Consider the following 22,191-nt stretch of genomic DNA (forward strand, 5'->3'; position numbering starts at 1 on the left):
ATCGCACAAGAACCAGTAATAACAGCTGCGGATTAGTGTTGATAGATTTCAATAAATATTCTACGTACCTAATATAAATGTGTAATTACATAAAAAACAAATATTTAAATGACATATAACCAGTGACCTACTAATAAAATATTTGGAAGATAAATTAATAGATATAAATATTTAAATATTATATTTTTAATTTTTTATACAATTTCGTTAAGATTTTTTAGATCAGTTTTCAAACATTCCCAGTGAAAATTTTTATTACGATAATAATCAGAGGTATCCCATACAGGGAAGTTGTTTTGTTTAAATATTTATCGAAGTCTTCTAAAACTTTTTTTTAGCAGAATTACTAAGTTGACTAAAACTTTTTTTAGATTGTGCTCAGGAAGTTTGAATTAATTAAGCAAAAACATATAATGTGTGCAGCATTTGCTGTACAATGTATGGACTTCATAATACACACCATAAAACCGTTTTTTTATAAGTTTTTTTAACTTTAAAATTTTAATTTTTTTTTTTTTTTAGTCAACCGTCTGTGTGTCGTTTGTGTAGAAACGTATATCAAGTCCCATAGTTTATGCACATCGAGTAATAATTTATAGAGCTCTCCTTAAAAAAAAAAAAAATAATAATGGCGAGTAGTACTCCCATTTTTGAAATTTTAATATTTAAAAGTGCAAAATTGTTTCTATCTATTTTTTTCATATAATATTAATTAAATATTCTAACATAATAACAGAACATGTCATAATTATCTACAAAATTTGCGTAAAATAGCAATTACTATAAGCAATAAATTAATGCATTTATTCCTAGTATCAAAAAGTATTTTGTGTTTATTTTTATTTGAATACACTAATTTTTAGTATTTAACAATTTAGCAATTACTACTATTTTTTTTTCAAATTAAAATTTCTTAATTTATATCATTGGTTGGTTACTTTATTTCAGAATTTTTTTTTAGATTTCCTACACTGCACTACTGCACTCTGTTCAACACCAAAAGAAAAAAGGAATTTTTCAAATAATCTAAATTTTACCAAATAGTGAAAATGGTCATTCGTGCACCAAGCCATATATATATAATATTACAGCGTGTGTGCATTATATATAATTGAAGTTGACTTTTAGATAAAACTAATTTTTTAGTTTGACGTAGTCTCGGTACTAACAAATGTGATCTTGTAGTTTAAACGATTATATTAAACTCTTAACTTATGTATGCTGATGAGTCACTCTAAGTCACGTTCTCATAAAGAAAACTTAACTACGACCATATGGTCACATGGGTATCGTCGATTAATTTAATCATATTTACGAAATCATCAGTATAATATGTTAAAAAAGAGACCATGGTTATAATTTAATAAGTACGTATGTTCTAGATTGATTTAATAATATTTTTTTATTACATATGTGAAGTTCTAAAATATTTAGTTTTCATTTTTTAATACAACTATAATATTGATGTTACGAACGATTCAATTAATCTATAAAGGTATTTGTTATGGTATCATATTAAAGTTTTAAAATAAATTTTGATGTTTATTTTACATTATTGTAATAGATAATTAATATTTTTTCGTTTGAATAATTTTTAATGTATGTAAACCTTGTGAATATTTTTTCAAAGTTAAGGTTCAGAATAATAAAAAAAAAAAAGTAATAAACTCGAAAATCATTGTTCATAAAAAACTACAAAATATTAATATGTGTGCCTAATATAGTAGGTAAAATACAACTGTGGTCAAATGTAACAGTTAATAAGTACATTATTGTATAAATATACCTACCACTCAGGCAATCGATAACAATATTGATCCACTTTGGTGACCCACATGTAATATATAAGTGACATTTTCGTAGTTGATATATTTTAAGTTTTTAACTAATTGTTTTTCGTATTAAATAGTTATTAACCGCTTAGCTATAGTGTTCATCTAAACAATCAACGATGTTAAAGAGGTATATTTATAACATTTGAACGACCTTTAAAGTCCTTAGCACTAATCTATAATTTATCAACAAAGTATATTATAACTATCAACATATAGCCAATTATTTTGAAGTTATAGCGTACATAAAATATCATCCAAACCGTCGGCCATATAATTTGCGTCCAACAAGGTCGACCTACAAGCTTAAATCACTTGCACCATTTGACCACCTCAGCGTAGTGTATAATGTACGTATATCGGGGTTTTATTTTATACAAATCGACATTTTAAATTATTATACCACGACAATATGACGGTCGACCTGTATCGACTACCACCTACCAAAACCGAGCTCGATGTATGCGTACAATATACTACACATTTCGGTTCTTGCGTTTTAGTATTTTTGTTCGTCAGTGGGTATTGAAAATTGTTTATACTGTTATTGTAACACCTGCTGGTAAAACTTTCAGAGCGCCGAATAAAATTATTCAAAACGTCTTTTGTATACATGCTCGAAATATATTAGAGAATGGTGTTCAGGAACAGTTAATTCGTATGATTGTACCATCTCCGCGAATCCGATGTTACAGCTGCTCTGAAAACGTTATGCTATTATAGTAATCATTTATGATATTATTATGCGCTACGCTTCTAGTAATATCGCGGCAATTACCTGTTTCATATCATTGTGTAGGTATGAAAATGCACTTGTATACGGCATTTGAAGTATAATAATTTACACGTATGAAACAAAAGGGTGAAAAATCGCGTTTCTCGTTTTTTTATGTACATAGTATATGATATTTGTATAGGTTACTCGAAGAAAAAAAAGTGAAAACATGGCAACATACACTGCGTGTGTTTACATTTAGTGTTTTTTAATTACACAGTAATACGAGATATTTCAGCCGGACACTTTATATAGAAATTGTTTTTTTAGGGAAGATATGGAGCATATACCAGTATATACGATAACTTTGAATTTGGTAGAAATGATGTGTTCTCTCAATATAAAATAGAAGTTTTATTGCACACGCGAGCACACACTAAAAGCATGAAAGTTTTGGTAATTTGTCTAAAATGTGTATTTTAGTTTCTCTATTTTCTTCATAAATTCCCGTTTTAATCTATGGTCATCCGGTTGAAATACTTTGTGTTATTAATTAAGTAAACGCAGTGTGTGCGCAAATTGTACAGAGTGTAATGGAAAAAACTGATACATTTAATTAACGAACTATGTATATCAAAATAACCAAAAACATTTTGTAATATTTTAAAAGTTTTTTGTTTATATATAATTAATAATTATACAAAAAAAACTTATTTAAATTTCTTTTTTTATTTTGAAAAGAGTAAATTATTCAATTTATTATATTTAAAAATTATGGTTTGCACTTATTTTTTCGTCTTGTAAATCTAAAAATATGGTTGATATAAATAAGAATATAGATATATGTGAATTTTTAGTTAAAGTAATTTTAGATATACAAGATTATTTATTTAAGTGTCTATATAGATTCATTATTTCAACAATTAAAGATTTTTTATTGTTTTAATTTTTTTTCTAAATGTATATACTGTTTTGAATAAAAAATTTCATATTTTTAAGCAGAATATTTTTGGTTACTTTGATAATTAATAATAATAAGGTATTAAACTAGTAGTTAATTATTTATATAAGTATTTTAAGTATGGTATTTAGAAAGATAAAAGTAGGTATCCGCGTACAATAATCTATCCACGTAATAGGCCTACTATTGTTCTAATCATTTTAATTTAAATGTTTCGAACTAAAACTAATTCTATACTTGTTCGAAATTCAATTTTTATGTTTATTTCAAATACTTCAAAAACTTTTTTACTTATATCAAGATAAAAATATATTTAGTCGTCCAAAAACTAAAAACAATAAAACCAAAAGCCAACAGTTTAAAAAAATCATCAATTTTTTTTTTTTTTTTTTTTTGATACTATGACGAGTCTGAAGCGTTTGGGTAATTACGAAATACAAATAATATGAAATAATATCAATAATATTTTTACTATAAGTATTGTTATTATTCGATTTGTGTTATAGAGAACGTCGTCGTATAGACATTCAAGATAGGAATAATATATACACCCAAATCTGTAACGTTTTCGAAAAACAACGCCATCCAAGATCGATTATGTTCAATTTTGATCTCATTATACTGTGTATACTGTATGTTGTCGTCATCATATTTTATTCTTATTTGATATCTCTGTATTTCATTGGTTCGTGCTGTTTATAAATTTTCTTTCAGTTCGGTGATATCATACCATAAATTTATATTTCGTCGGCAACTGCATATTATGCTCGGTTATGAAATTCGAATCAACAACTTTGCCATCGGTCTAAGTGTACGTATATTTTTTGTGTTTCTTCAATCTGAAGACTTAATCATTATTTCAGTGGTTATTTTTTGTATTTCTATAATAATATATTGATTTTATTTGTGACCCTTACCAAATTATAAGTAAATACGACCGATAAGTTATGTATATCTACCATAAATTGTTACTAAAATATTTATGTTTCGTTCGTTTACTGTTTGAATTGCATATAGATATTTATTTATTAATTATACGACAATATATGAAAATATTCTTCGAGATCGGATACAATTTGAGCAAATATGTGTAATAAGGATGGTATGTGATTTCTTGTTTCTGTTTTAAATATACGCTTCTGGTACACTACAGTATTCCTAAAAATGGAATATTTTATCGAGAGAAGAATAATAACCTTTCGGAAAATATTCAGCACATAAAATAATACTTTAGGTGAAGTTTTAAGAATGTGTTACTACGTGAATGACTCCCGATATTGCAATGTGAAAAAAAATAACACATAAAATAAATAATATGTTATATAAATATAAACATCAATATAAATATTATATGTATTATCATGAGTCATGAAACTGATGCGGTTTAAAATATTGGTTGAAACAATGACACACTTTATTCGAGGTCTTTATTCATTTTAAAAGCCAGCAAGATAGCAAGTGCAAGTTTTATTGTTCCACAAAAAGCTACTTATGCACACAATATAAAAACAACTATTGAGCGTCCCTATTGTTTTAAAACACATAGCGTTTAGTTTTTGCGTTGCTCTTTTTTTTTTATGGAAAATGTCAATATTTATGTTTACTGTTTTATGATATTCGAAAGAATTTTCATCGCATAAAAAAATATTAATAGTAAATCTCGACTCAGTGTCACACCGTATGGAATCAGAGATGTTTAAAGTAAATTCGTAATTTAAAAAAAGTAGGTATCTAGAATTTAAAGGTGTAATAAATTCAATTCAGAAATTTGTTATTTAATAGTAATTTTAATAGCATCTGCATTCATTTAAAAACACTTTTGTGTTGAAACCAATAGCAATACATTTTATACACGCAATAAAATAAATTGGTGACACCCAAAAAGTACTATTTCATATTCAATATACTAACCATACAATAATGCACTTTATTAAATTAATTACTGTTAACGAACAATGCAATAAATAGAAGTAATGCCATTTATTATATTGGTATAAATTATAACGTAACGTCACAATTATCGAATTTAAAAATATAGTTTGAAATTTTTCAACTGAAAAATTTGATATTTTGAGATATTAGTAAAGTGTTTTTTCTTATTTAGCCTCAAATAAGCTTTTGTTCGGGTCACGAAGAGCTGAAGATAGTAGATGGCCTAAGAAAATGTAGTGTAATCGAATGAAAAAAAATCCCAGGCGTGAGATTAAAACAAACACGAACTATCCATCATGTCCAATTTTGACATGAGAACAATGTACAACCATGGTCTTATCAATTAAATGTCAATGTACTTTTATTGGAACGATACGGCCGTGTAAAGAGTATTATTGATATAAATTCTATTATGTGGATTAAAATATTTTCAAATTACTTATTTTTACTAGTCTTTTTCATGAATTTAATAATTAATGAACATTTTTTAAGAAGAAACCGTGTTTACCTATTCACCGCGTTACAGAATTTTTAGTAATATGCTGTCACACCAAGTCGTGAGACAGCGAATAATAATTATCTGATTCGAAAAACAGCTATTGAATGAATATCGGTAAAATTCATGCTTGATTGTTTCTATTTATTTTTTTCAATATGCTGTACAATAGTTATTCATTTTGAATGATGTTAAGAAAAAATTTAATAAACGTAATTGACCTTTTAAAAGTATAGATAATTGTATTTAAACTTGATTCCTGATCTTAATTAAGGCTACGGAAAGTTTTTGAGTTTTTGATTGCTATTACTTACTCGTAAAAGCATGTTTATTGAAGAAAAAAATCTCGACAATACATTAACTGCATTAAATTATCTAACAATACATTTGTAACTAGTTTTCTGGGAAATAATTATCACAACTTTCGTGTTGATTATAAAGACAACAATTTAATTGCGGAAATGTTCATACAATTCAGAAACTAATAGTTTTCAAAAATCTTTCAAAAGATTTTTTTATACCTGATTGCAGCATCAACAACCTTTATGCATATATATATATATATAGTATAATGATTTTAGTAGTATTACACGCATGATGTTAACGCAAATAATTTAAAAATAGAAACATTTTTAAATAAATAAATAAAATTACTGTGTTCTAATGCTGGTGTCACACAGATTTTTACGTATCAAACGAAAACTACGAACCAAATTTTGCCAGACTTAAGATTCCAATACAAAACTTGCATTTACTACACGACTTTATAGATTTATATGATTGAATATTATATTATGGATCGTGTTGGTGAAATATTGTTTTAACCTACTGAAATTTTCGCGGTAATAAACACACAAACATACTTAAAGACTTTATTCATTTATTGTATTCACCATTAAATTAAAAAAATATCGGTATCATTATATACTAGAATAAAATGAAAGGGAAGACGTGAATAACATAAATATTAAAAATACTAGCACAATGGGATTTAGCAAGCAGTTTTATTTTCATTTTAGGTAGATCGCATTAAAGATGGTTTGACACGAAAAAGCATGATTTGATATGACAAGAATAAAATGTCACACTCGACATCAATATGGTGACATCGTGCATAGAATAATGGCGAGGGATAATGGTAGTGGAAAATGATTTAAATGACTCGTTCGTTTCAATATGATAAAGGAGAAAAATATAATATTAAAGGTCAAAATATGTTGGCATAAACAACAGGTGTTTGCGATAGCGTGGAAGAAAGTTTTCGTGACACTTTTTTTCACTGTCGTTCAACATATCATTAACTGCCATATTGTCATATCATATACGCTACTGAACCATAATGCACAGACACGATAATACACCACACGACTAGTAGATTTTTAACCGTGTGATTAAAGTATTACACAAGGATAGGAAAGTGGATGATATTTTTTAACTGAGTTAATGGTTGATGGAAAAAAACAAATAAAATGTTTAATGTTTATTATTTTAATTTTAACTCGATTAAGTTAAGGCTTATATAGAAACTGACAATTAACTAAATACAATTAATTTGAGTTATTTTTTTTTTCTTCTGAATATACAAGTAGTCAACAAACAGCTTAAGATAAAAAAAAAAAAATAAAATAATAAGTAACAGCGAATGTAAATAGTACATTTACTATAACAATAATAATAATTTAATAAATAATAACTTAATTATGTCATTTTACATGTGTGAAAAAAATATTATAATATTTTATTTTAGGCACATTTATTATTTTAAGTAGTATAAACTTGAAAGAAAATAACTTGTTATTTATTAAATTAATATTAATATAGTACAATTAAGTTAAAAGTAAAATTAATAAAAGTGGCCTGGTGTGGCGCGGTGGTTGGCCTCGGACAGTAAAGTGTTCTGAGGTCAAGCATCAGCTGGCGTCGCTAGCTCTCGGGTGGGTGACCACTCGAGTTCTTAGTGACGAATCCATGACACGCACACATACACACATATGTTCCAACTGTACTAATCAAATTTTTCAAATAAACCTTATACAAAAAAACCTACTGTTCTTATTCAAAGCTAATGACTGCAGTCGCCAGGCTTAAATAAGATCAATAATAAAAAAAAAAGAAGAAATTAATAAAAATTAAATGTCAACAGTCGAGTTAAAACTTACCTCGAATTTATTAACTTATTTATGCTTATCATTGATTATTATGACACCGTGTGTTTGATAATATATATGCAATATTATATAATACACTGAAATTAATGATAATTATGGTATCCATTTATTTAAATTTAAATTGTTCACGTTTTGATTATACTAAATGACTGTTATTTATTATGTATACTAATTTCAAATATTTAGACAATAAGGTCATTAATGCAATTAGTGAGTAGTTTCTTATTTAATGATATAATAAAGGGTAATGTTAAAGTTCATAATAATATTGATAATATAAGTTTGGATGAGGGTTATACATAATGTTTAAAATAAATGTTGATACTTCTTCAACTTTAGTACTTGGAAGTATGTTAGAGAATTACAGGGTAATAACAATAAGAATTGAGACTTTTATACTTTATCTTCTATATTGTTATGATATAATAATAATAATAATAATAATAATAATAATAATAATATATATATATATATATATATATATATATGATAATGAAAAGAACTTAAATTTCATGATTTTATAATAATACGTATACAAAGTACGCCATTTTAATTTTAATCATGAAAAATAGAACATATTGTAATACAAATGAGTGATATCAACAAAATTCTATAATATAATAGGTACTAGGTGCTTTATTTAAAAGTAAACATCAATTTTTTTGAGAAATGTTAATGTTTTTGAATTATTTTTGATTTTGTTTTTACTTTGATCTAAAGTTATTATACATTTTAAATATTTATAATTACCTACTCATTTAAAATTATTTTTGTAAATATTGAAATTCTCTAAATAATACTGTGCTTTATAGGAGTAGAATGTTACAAATGTATACTGTAAGTCTTAGCCGAAATCGTTAATATTTTTTAAGAAAACAAGTGTATGTCCTTAAATCAATCACCTTTTCGAGATTCTACTGATAGTAAGTTTACAACTGTTGTAAATTATGATTATTTTTAACAAAATTTTGAAGTAAACTTTTAATTAAAATGTTCCATATTTTTGTTATCGAATTGGAATATAATGTCATTCTATTTGATTTGGTATTTTTATTTCTTACACCACAGTGTCAAGTCATGATTGTCTTATTATGTATCCGTCTGTATACTAAAACTAATTTAATCATCTACCCATCTTCTGTCAATATATTCAAACTTATAAAACTACTTAATGGTAATTAATAATGTAATTTTTAAAATATTTACATACATTATCTGTATAGATATAAATGGATAAATATCTAAAATATTGAACATACACGAAAACTTTTTTTTTTTTTGTTTATATTAAATACTATATTCCATGTTACGTATGTAAATTTAATAATGATAATGTATATTTTTAATTTTGTTGTAGTTAAGTCAAACAACATAAGTAGGTACACCAATTAGTTAGGTACCTTCTAAAATCAATAATACAGAATATCATGCACTTGTCTTTGATTTTCTGGTAGAGTTTTTAATTTGAATGTAGTTAGAGTAACTTTTATTAAAAACTTTAAAAAAAAAAAATGTTACGTGCATAAATTATAATAATCAACTGAAAAATAAATGATATTTTATCTTTGAACATATCATTACTTTTATTTTTAAACAAAATGTTTTAAAGATTTAATACTACAATATAAAAATTATTAATAAAAGTTTGAAAAAATCATTGTAAGCACAAGAGAAATACGATTAAAAAAAGAATTATCTATTTATTATATTTTAAAACTCTCACTGCATAGAATTATTTACACAGGGAAACTTCTTGTCTCTCAAATATAATATGATTCCATTGCCGGAGGAAAATATAATTTTTATTAATTCTATTTTCTTTTCAGTTATAGTTATCATTTTTTGTCATTCCTCAGAGATTAAATAATAATAATAATATATTTTAAAGAGAATATCTACATTTAATATATATATTATATTATATATACAGTAGACGCCGCTTATAGACTCACTTTGGGACCAGCACAAAGTGAGTCTTATAACCGAATGAATCTTATAGGCGAAGTGGAAAAAAAAATTAATTACGTATTTATAAATTTTATTTTACTACATATTTTGCTTTGATTTTAATACATAACCACATATTACATATTACATACTTTATTATTGAATAAATGTAATAATCCCGATAAAAAAAAAACTAAAATTATAATCGTTATAATTATCGTTGCGATAAATGTGAACTTTTATCTGTGATAAAAATTATTATACGTTATAAGGTACCAACAGAAACTAGAAATAATCAACACGAATATTATTTCATTTTTCAAACCCAATTTATTTCTAAATTATAATCAAAAAAGTTTATTTTTTACTATTTATTTTACGAAATTTGAGTCTTATAACCGAAGTGTTGAGTCTTAAAACCGATTTTGAGTCTAATAAGCGACTGAACCTTATATCCGTGAGTCTTATAAGCGGTGTCTACTGTACATAAATCTAGGATTTTTATAATTTTATTTTATGACTTGTAATTGCATTATCCACCATATTTTTATTCGGCAGCTTTACATTGTTATACTAATAATCTAGATGAAAAATGCGTTTATCTATCTAACTAATTACCTGAATAAAATAATTAATTGGATAGAATGTTATACTACACTGAGCCGTTAATTCAAGCAAACGATTTTAATTAAGTTATTGCATAGTTAAAGTATGAATATCTATAATTATATTATTATATCATAGCCCTTTTTTAATTAATATAATTTTACAGTAATAAATAATTACGGTAAAAACGTATTTGGGATAAATATATAAGTCTAGAAGGCTAGGGAAGTATTTAGTGAGTGAGAATGTTGATATTGAAACGTCTAAAAGAGAAAAATCAAAATTGATTTAAAATTGTTTTGAATCATCTTACCATATAAAAATTATTTAGAGTAATAATTTTTTTTCTCAATATTTTGATAACTATATCAGTTTGCGGCCGCACACAAAATCAGTCTCTGCAGGGACTAGCATATTGCATGAAAAGTAATTGAATTGTGCACGGATATCGCGTGTAACTATACGCAGATACATATTATATATGAAATAAATAAGTAATAAAGCAAGATTGAATTTCAATCGATTGACATAGATGTTTGGAAAAAGAAAAGGAACGTTCTGTACGGCTTCTATCGGCCAAATTGTCATCCTGATTTATAAGTCAGCTGAAGCGTTGTCCATTCGCCTATTCCATTCACGACCCACTTAACCGGACACTTTTATACCCTCATTTTCCATTTTTCAACTAGGTTAAAACCCGCAATCCTAGTACGATGACGACGAAAACGACGCCAACTTGTTCGCTTCACACAAGCCGGTAATGCAAAATCTAAATGATCGGACCGTTTTCATAGATGTATAGAATCATTGCGAATCATTTACATTGAAAGAGCAGTCTAAAATATATAAACCCTAAAACAGAATTACAAAATGTTCATCGTATTGATCTGAGTTGTTGTTGGAAATAATTGAGCGAGTCTGTTGCAATCGTCTATGGTGTAATCTAAAATTATTCACGATAGCCCAACCATCCGAATCACAACGCAAGAATATCGTGTTTTTGAATAGCGTGCAGAAGTCCATTTTCGACTTTTGCGAAGATAACGAGCAGAAATTCAATCTAAAATGAAAATTACGTTTATATGGTAATAAATAGAAACGTTAAAATGTAAAACAAAATTATTTCCTAACAATGCGTGAACATTTGTCGAGGAAAATGTTTCGAATCCCTACAAACTATTTGAATAACCCAACATTAATACATGAAAATATTAGGGTAATAGTCATTCTGATGTATAATTGTGTAGTTTTTAAGTATATCTAATCATTATTAAATCACTGTAATAAACGTGTTAAATTTTGATTGATTGTACGCGAAAAACAAATCTGAGTTGAGACAATTCGGTGTATCGACTTTTATTTCTAAGGATGTTATATAGTTAAATTTATTTATATTAATATTAGAAATATTGTAAATTGTTCCAATTTTTATAAAAAAATATCACATATAAATTTATTATTTTATCAGTTATTATAATATTATATCCAGATTATTGTTAATAAAATAATAACATATAAGTTTTAATTTGACGTATTGTAAAATTAAGTGTGCGGATACGAGATAAAAATTACTTAAAATTATTTGAAAAGTTAAAAAAATATATATTGTATATAGAATAATTTTAAAATTATAACACGAACAATTATTATTATTATTTGTATAAATATGAAAACATCAATTTACATCAAGATTTAAATTTGAAACGCTTATAGAAATATCGTGACTGTATTTTAGATATTTTTGTAACTAAAAATTATGAATTTATTTGTATTATGTTTTTTAAAAATGATTAATGTTTGCTGAAAGTCAGCTAAAAGATTTTGAAAATGATTTTATCTCAGGAATATTCTTGTATAAATGTTTGAAAAAAATTGATAATAGTAATTATTAATCTTCATTATTTTGAAAAAAAAAACAGATTTTCCATTTATAATCCGTAGTAGCAACTAAATCCAATTTTCTACTAGAAATTTCCATAAAAGTTGAAGTTGAAAATATTTTTTCAATAAAAACTCCAGAAAATAATGATAGACATAAAGAACTCCACTCGGAATTTAAAATAATCAACGCATCGTATTTTTGGGTTTTGTTTTAGAACGATAAAGACCGATTTCTATAGAAATAGATTTGAATAGAGTATTAAAAATGTATTCATTATTTCCAGGATAAATGAATCTTGGGTTAATATATTATACCATATTTTTAATTCCGATCGTATCTTAAAGTTTAAAATCACCTAGGCTGGAAATGATTTAAAAATGTAAGGGAGAATTTTTCTACAAAAACAAGATAATATTCATTCAACTGTTCATTATCTTAAAAAAAATATTCTTTGATTTTCTTCAGAATTTTATTTTTAAATAAATCTACGTTTGTTCATTAAGATTTTATAAAAATTGAATAATGATATTTGCACAAATATATGTATAGCTAGATATTAATCATTCTAAATACTTGAGTAAGTTATACGTTTATTTGTTTACGATTAGTTTAAGTTTTTTCTCTTATCGTGTTCATATCGAAGTTTAATATACAAAACTTTGATTTTTCTAAATTAGAACAACTATTTTCTATGATTTTTTTTAAAAATATGATTAATTGGTCACCTAGATGTTATTAAACTGGAACTGTACCAATCGCGACCGATCGTTTTGAATTTTTACTTCTCTATTTATATTGTTTATTTTATTAATCATGGTTGTGGTTATGGTTTATACACTGTATAATATATATACGAAAACTACTATATTTTTATTAAAATATACAACAGCGGAGTGTCCTTGCCGGATCTGATAGTTTTTGTTTTAAAAACTGTAACAACGTTAAATATTGTTTTACTTAAAGTTTTTTTCTTTTCTCCTATTTTTTTTTTTTTTTAGCTAAAAACCAATGAAGAAACTTTAGTTTGTTTTTTATTACTTAGTTTATCACCCAGTTCCCTAATTAGTATATTTTATTTTTTTCACGAATTACTTTGGTTCGCGTAAAAATAACCAACGATTAATGATCCTGTCCGCGACCCATTTTTACATTTCAGACCCAAAAGTAATCGTTTCCAACTCTCTCCCTCCTTCACTGTCTTTTTTCTCTTTTCACGTATATTGTGCGTATTACAAATAGTATTGAAGTGTTTAATAGTAGTAGTGCACACAAGCATTGAATTTAGTCTTTATTTTTTTCTTTATACCGAAAAAGGTTAGATATATTTCTTAATATAGTCTTTAAATCAGATTATGGCAAGATAACGAATACTTAAGAATGTTAAAATATTTAAATTATACTTCAGAAAAATATTCAAAAATAATATATCTATTATTATGAGGATTGTCGACTTTTTGTTTTTAGTTTTTCATTCATAGTAGATTAAATTTGAATAGTTTTTAATATGGTCTTGGTATTTAATTTTTATTGACTTATTGGAATTCGGCATAACTTATAATTATTGAAAAAAAAAATCGTAAAAGAATTTTCACCATAAAAATATATATTCTTAGTTGGTTGGTTAACACCATGACAAAACAGATAGATATAATCATCACATATGATGCAGTATGACTGTAGTGTGCATATTTTCTAAATTTGGCATGTGAAATTTCCCCTTTTTGATTTTATTTCTATATAATAATAATAAAATTATAACGTCAGTCAATAATAAGTTGAAAAAGTAAGATGGAATGAAAAAACATAGAAATGGAGTTTATATAACTAACACAGTATTGATACTAATTTGTTTTGTCATGCTAAAAATGATAATTGACTGGAAACTATATTTTTTTTTCTTATAACATCTGTGTGATAAGTTATTGTAAATTCAAATTGTTTTTTAAGGATTCATCGAATATTTTAATATTTATATAATATATAGAATTATTATATAAAAATAATAAATAAGACAAGATTCAATTATTTTCTGTGCAAGAAAGAATAAGTACAGTCTTGTCTTTCACTTTGAATCCATTTTAATGATTGAACACGTTTGCGCAAAAAAATCTAAAGAACTATGTACAACATCTATAACACTTGTATTTCTGAAAGATCGTAAGGAACATTTTGGTCTTTGTGATTTCATGGAACTGTTTTTAGGTATGTTAGTTTAGTTCATTCGTTGAATATTATGGATGGATTTGAGTTAGTTTTTTCGTCAAACTTGATTTTATGCGTATCAACCCTTATCACCATATTATATGGCATATTTCTATCTGATTTTATTGCATAACATCTTGTATGACTTTGAAAATGAATAAACTTCCTTTGAGTTACATCTTTTTTTTTTAATATTAAATCATCAAATATACACGACATGCTCACATGCATACGAATACATTTTCTTTTTAAAGCACTATGTGAGTTGTAGACAAAATAGTATTACTTTGTAAATTTTTATTTTTGGCTCATATAAAAACAGACGCTAAAGTTAAATAAAACTTTCAATATATTTTCAAAATTGACTGTGACTTAATTGTGAGTTGATTAGTAAATTAGGTACATTCAAAAACTGTAAAATATATTTATCATACTTTAATCAAACACTAATAATATACATATATCATATCGTCTACATATATTTTAGCTGTATCTTATATTATTTTAATGTACGTTAAATTATTTCTATTTAGTCATATCTATGATTGGTTTATTTTTAAATTTCACACTTATCGTTATCTAATTTGAAATAAATTATTGCAGTTATCTTAAATTTGACTTTTTTGTTCACACTCGGCAGAAAATCATTTCAAGAGCATGGTAGTATTAGTCCATCTCGTTAAACGTGCCGGTATGGCTGAAAACAGATAATTGAAAACGGTGGGCAAACATGCTGTAAGTGTTCGACCAAAAAAAAATGAAACGTAAATTTGCAAATACTATAAACTTAATAGTTAATACACGTGAAATAAAAGTATATATATATTAATTTTATTCATCTAAATTATCTATTTAATATTATACTTTAACATATAGTGCAAAATATGTTATGTGAACGGTGATGACTAAGATTTTTATGAACTATAGTACAAACGTGTTGTATATAATAGTAAATGTAATATTAATTGGGAAGAAAGGGAAAGAGAGGTAGCAAAATGGATAAGTACTAATAGGTAGTAAATTACAAATTTTTATTTTCTTGTTTTAAATGTTGATTAATAATATGAAAAAAGTACCATTATTATAAATAATTTAAACTGTGTTAATAAATGTTCATAATACTGTTAATGTTGGCAAATATTAACACGTCTGATAGTGAAGTTGTGGTGATATCTTATCCTAATTCGATAAATACACTTCACACAAACACATACACACATACAAATATAACTAGGAAATTATTTCGTAGGTCCATTTATGTGTAATTTATAATAATAATAACGCGATTAGTCCGACTAGTCTAGGTCCAAATGCGCATAATAATATGTTAATTTGATTTTGCACATAAGATTACATTGAGTGTATGGGTAAATTGTGCACAGTGATGATAATATTATTAAAATTAATAGCAGAAAGCAATGCAATGTAAATGGACAGACGAACTCAACAAAATTTGATTTTAACTTCATATTTTGCGTGAAAATATTACACGTCATACTTATGATTGAACTGGTATTTTTAAACTGAAATGTTAAAGCTCAAAAAAATTTCAAAATAAGGTAAATGCAAATTAAAAATCTAATATTTAGCTCATTTAGGTAAATGGAACATAAGTCTGCAATATTTTTCAACAAACATAATTTAAGCAATATTTGAGTAATTAAAACGCAGTATTTAATCAAAAAGTGAACGGGTAGATATTTAAAAAAATACCTGGCAAATATTGTAATTTGTAGTAGGTGCTAACAGAATTTCAGCTTAACTCCTAAGTACGTATAATATAATATTTACAACAGTTTTTAAATTGTAAAAATCAATGTATGAGTATATTAAAATATTATGTTATAATTATTATAAATTATTATAAAATAAATAAAATTCTTACTTACGGTGCTCTTGCTTATGAAACAAGTGTTTGTAACTTATACCGTTACCAACTATAAGGATCATTGTTAAGAGTAATATAATATGTCATTAAAAAGTTTATTTTATTGTATTTGTTTTTATTTTATTGCATTTCTCTGGTAAATTAACAAAGAGAAGCACATAATATTATATTATTGTGAAAAACATAAATAATATAATAGATAAACAATGCATAAGGTGTCATGATTTTAAAGAAATGTTAAATATAAAAATACGTTTTAAAAAAAATATTTTTCTGATGACTTATTTATTGCATGATTTTAACTTACGCGCGCAGTATGAGTTATACCTACTGATCTATAATCAGGTTGATCGGCTCGGACGAACCGACTGTAAACTATTATTGTTGTTTGGTTCATGCACATAATAATACTATACAATATTCCATACTCGCGATAAAATATTATAATAATTTTGTTGCAATTCCGTATGCGAGATAAATCTAATGAGTAATGACGATAACATAGTATCATTGTAAAAATTTCGTAGGTCAGGATATAGGTATAAAGTGGAAAACCAAATGACGTTAAAAAAAATATTTATACATAAATATTGTACTTATCGTGGTTAGGTTTTGGTATAGCAAGAGGCAAATGTTAGCCATTCTCGATCATTTACTTGGTTAGATTTATTATAAAATACGCTTAATGTACTGTGACACGCAATTTACGTATTGCATTGAATGCAGACAATGATCATTAAATATTAGTGTCAAGCTTATTAGTCCATAACCTCATGCGATCTCTAACATTAATACAATAATGCGTTGCGTATGGTCTAGAGATCATAATATTACACTTTTATATTATTTACATATAAATACTCGTAATAGCATAATATGATTATTTTCTTTTTTGCTTAATCGATTTATTATTGAAATTTTATGGCTCAAATGTTATGAATTAATTCATAAATGGAGTTTATCCGTAAGTTGTTTGTATCTATTTTAATTCACGATTGTAGAATATTGAACCAATGAATGTATAAGAATTGATATTATAACCATTAATCAATAATCATGTTGGTGATTCACCAATGGTGAATATATCGAAGGAAAAGTTCGCGAAGCCACTTAATTTTTGAGAAATGATTAAATTTAAATATAAAGCAGTTGGCCATTCAATACGTTTTGGATATCGTAATTGTAAGACTATAACTGAGGTCTAAAATAATCGAAAATGAGTATTGTTGTATGAAAATTTACTATGGTAATAGACAATTTAATCCGAGAAAATGAATAGTACTTGTCATAGCAGATTTTTTAATTAAAGTACCTACTTTAAAACAAGTACTTTAAAGTTTAAATCGACTAAACAGAAGACATAAGTTGTATGCTACATGTATGGAGAATTGCTATCGTATTGCACACATACTCAAGTATATGATAATATTTAAGTGTAATAAAATGTGAATTTTAAAGGTAAAACTCATTTTTTCGAAAAGTATTATATTTTTAGAAACACAATTTTTATAATAATTTGCAAATTTTTATTTTTTTGAATGAAAGCATACATTTTTAATTTATATTAAATTATATTTTGCGGAGTACATCTGTATGTGTCACTACACTTAACTTGTCATAAATGATTATTATTAATTAATTACTTTTTCGTTTAAAATTATATTTTTTTTTAATTGAAATTCTCAAAAAAATATTCTGCTTAGGTATATGAAAATAAAAACGTATCTACTAGTAATTAAAAAGAAAATAAATACTTCAAATGATATCGTTAAAATAGGGTTAAAAATCGTAAAAGAATACATTTTTTTTTTTTCACAAATATAATACTTCTTGAATAAAACAGTTTTAACCTTTAAAATAAAATAACCAAGTTATAATAAGTACTTATTGCTGGTGTAAGTATAAAGGTACAGTAAATGATTTGAATAGACACTAGTTTACGCAATGCATATATATATAATATGTACACATAATATGATACTATGTATATTATAGTGACAGTGAGTATATTACACATATATTAGTGAGGCGATACAAAATAATTTACAAGACAAGACAAGACAAAATAAGAAAATTCTGATCAGACACCGATTTATGTAATATGCAGGTATACATTAGGTGTTTACGAACCCTGATACCGTCACCCGTGCTACATATAGACTCACCATTGACCCTCGTTCTTATCGTCGGTCCTCGAATGATCACTCCTTTTCACCGACTTACTGAACCTAAAGATAGAAACGATTATGTATGTGTTCAATAGGTATCATTTATTTGCACGGTTTACTCATCAGTGACGACTAAAATAACAATAATAATAATAAAATTTGTAAACAGCTAGGTGGTAGATATTTTGTATGATGTAATGCATATTATTATGCAGAGCTATCGTTTTCCAGTGAACCAGCACATAATACGTAAAGAAAAGATATAAGAATTAACTAAACACCTATTTTAATTAAATATTTTATTGAAACATGATGTTTTTTTTAGGTATTACCCGGCTCGCGACAAGAAACGTTATCTTGTATAATATATAGTGTAAAATATGTGTAATATTTGCATATATTGTGGATGGAATCGTCGTGAAATCGCGTTAAAAATGGGTATATTTATTAATATCATAGGGTTCACGAATGAGACGCGGTATGAGTACGGTCGAATAAATTTATTTTTGAAAATTATGTTTTTGATAAACTGCAGCTATAATATTAAGCATAATTCTTGTATAGGTATTTTGTTATTATTGTTTATAAATAAATGTATTGTGTCGAGAACAATAAAAAACGATAAAGAAGAGAATTCTATTATTATCTTGTTATATAATATTATATAATATGTTACAGACAAATCCCGATTTCTGTTAGATAAAACTAGGTTTTAATGACTGATGCTATAGGATTTCGATGTGTAGTATTACAATTAATATTATCTATTTTTCATTTCAGCTATCATAAGTCAATTTTAATTGTTGTATTGACTCAATCATCTCAATCTCAATTAATTGGAACTAGAGGATATTCTACCCTTATAATCATAAGTTGTCCTCGTCTTTCAAAAATACAATATAAACTAGTAAAACTGATTTTGTGTAGTTTATTTTAATATTGGAGTGAATTAACCTATAATCAAACTTAAAAGTAAAAATGTTATATGTTCGTTAATTTTCGTCGGTTTTCTACTTTATTTTAATTTTTAAATTTTGTATTACATTAAAATAGGTACTCGATACTTGCTTAAGAGTTAAGACACCATAAAACATGACAAGAAATAACAGATATTTTTTTGTACATTCAAGTTTGATAATAGATTTATTCAATTTAATATTAAAGCTAACAACACAACATTTAATTAAATGAACACCAATTGTCTATATTGTGTGATTGTAAGATTGAAACAACATATTATGCAAGTGCTGTGTCTTTTTAATGAATTTATTTAAATCCTGATTTTCGTAACATTTAAATATACTTAAAGAAAGTATTTCCAAATTTTTAAGACTTTTTTGTACATAGGTAGCTTTTAAAATATATACTTTCAAATAGAAAACTAAATAACTCAAAAACTATTAATTTACATTTTGATTCTGGCACGTTTAATTTTTCAGTAATTAACTACTAAATAATTTACACTACATAAGTAATATAACAAACTATTAAGTGTTGAAAATATAGTTTGTTTAAAACTACAAAAATTGGATTTTGAATAACCAAATTGTTAAAGAAAAACTAGTGAGGGTGAGCATGTTTGGTTAATCACCTTTTATAATATTATAATTGGGTATCTGAAATAAACTGCGTGATAACAACAGTCAAAATCACAAGACTGTATTTTTAAACTGTGAACAGCTGTGTAAAGTTTGTTCGAATAAGTATCTATGTTAGATCCTTTTTAAAATTTTCCATCACAAGAGTGATTGCGATAAACTACAACACTATATTGACAATTAATATTAAATCTAGTAATAGGTAATAATTTCACGGTGTCTATTGAAGTGGTTATTTGTGTGTATAATTTTATCATTTGGTGATGAAAATCATAAAAGCTTCTTTTAGGTAATCTGTAAGACAACAATAAGGGCAGCCTTTGCCATACACAACGCCACATCGATTGCAATTACATAACTAGTATTAAACAGAAACACACTATATAATATTACTTATACGCTTAATTTAAACCGTGTCGAGGTACGATAAGTCAATAATAAATAAAATATATATAATGATATTATTAATATACAAAAGCTGTGCATTTGAAGCGAACATATTTTTTGTGCTTTTTGTAAGACAATTTTATTAATAATACGGTGATTTTAATTATCTACCTATTTGATGTTGAAACTGTAATTTAAATTTGTTTTTGTATTTATTGCGTATTATTAAGTAGTTGTCGATTTCAAAGTATTTTACACTCACAGATGACTATATAATTATATGTGTGCATAAATTTACATAATTTGCGTTAAATGTGTACACGTAAAAGATTGATTTTCAGTTTTTTTGTAATACCTATTATGATAATCAGCAGACGCCGTTTATAAGAATTGCTTTGGAACTAGCACAAAGTGAATACTATGAATGAACATTATAAGTGAAGAAGGGAAAAAACTTTTAATATAATTATTAACTGTTATATATTAATTATCAACTTTATTTAGCTATTTTATCTAATACTTAAGATGTTTGTATATATTTTACTAAAAATGTATTTCTTGTTTATTTTTAAATACTTTTCAATATTTTGAAAATGGTACTGCTCGTACTAATATAATAATATATTGAATATTAAAATTAGTGGTCTTAGTGATATGAAAAATGCGATAACGATTGCTAAAATTAATTAAAACTTAATATAAACAACTTTTTAAAAGTGTATTTGGATAAGCCTGGAACGTTCTAAACAAGTTTAAGTTTTAAAGAGGTTCAACTCTTGTATCCGTGAGTTTTATAAAGGATTACTACAATACACTAATTTATTGGCAAAAATTACTTATAGTAAATAAAAATATTGAAATATGTATTAGTAAATTTTTTGGAATTTTTAACGCATTTAAAATATTTTATAATATTGAATATAAACCTTGGTGGTTATTATCACACATTTTCGGAGAGTAAAATATGAAAAATTAGCATAATTTATTATTAATTGGTCGTATGCTGTTGAATTAGGCTGTAGGATTTTTGTTTTTCTCGTAGTAATTGAGGTGGCGTTATAACGTATGGTAATTTGATAATAATATGTATGAAAAGGGCTGTATTTTCATTTAAGAATGTATAATTTAAGTATTTTGTTTCATGTTCTGGGCCTATATAGGGATAAAAATATGTGCTGAAAACCAAAATGTATTAAATAAAGGTGCGATATAATACTTATATATTGTACCCGGTGTTGCAATGTTGCCAACGTGAATGCCAACAACAAAAACAGATAAAAAAGCGGGACAGAACGAATTATAATAATAATTTTAAAGCGTATAATATACAAGCCAATCTAGAAATTCATAATATGAGTACACGGTTGTCAGCAGGGTTGTTAAAACTTGAGTAGTTTTAATCTTTTTAA

The 22,191-nt window shown here is 25.6% G+C and overlaps 1 protein-coding gene across 2 annotated transcripts in view; it reads right to left on the minus strand.

Moving 5' to 3' along the window:
* LOC112597127 (calcium/calmodulin-dependent protein kinase type 1) overlaps positions 1-22,191 on the minus strand; it is a 317,179-nt gene that overhangs the window by 67,451 nt on the left and 227,537 nt on the right. Inside the window, exon 3 of one of the 2 annotated variants that reach the window (XM_025343055.1) lies at positions 18,795-18,857. The exons of the other annotated variant lie outside the window; for it this stretch is intronic. Coding sequence (XP_025198840.1) covers positions 18,795-18,857 — 63 coding nt within the window. The remainder of the gene's footprint in view (positions 1-18,794; positions 18,858-22,191) is intronic. 2 annotated transcript variants of the gene reach the window in all.

Source organism: Melanaphis sacchari, unplaced genomic scaffold, assembly GCF_002803265.2.
Source record: "Melanaphis sacchari strain LSU unplaced genomic scaffold, SCAv2.0 Contig37_pilon_pilon, whole genome shotgun sequence".
Lineage (NCBI taxonomy): Eukaryota > Metazoa > Arthropoda > Insecta > Hemiptera > Aphididae > Melanaphis > Melanaphis sacchari.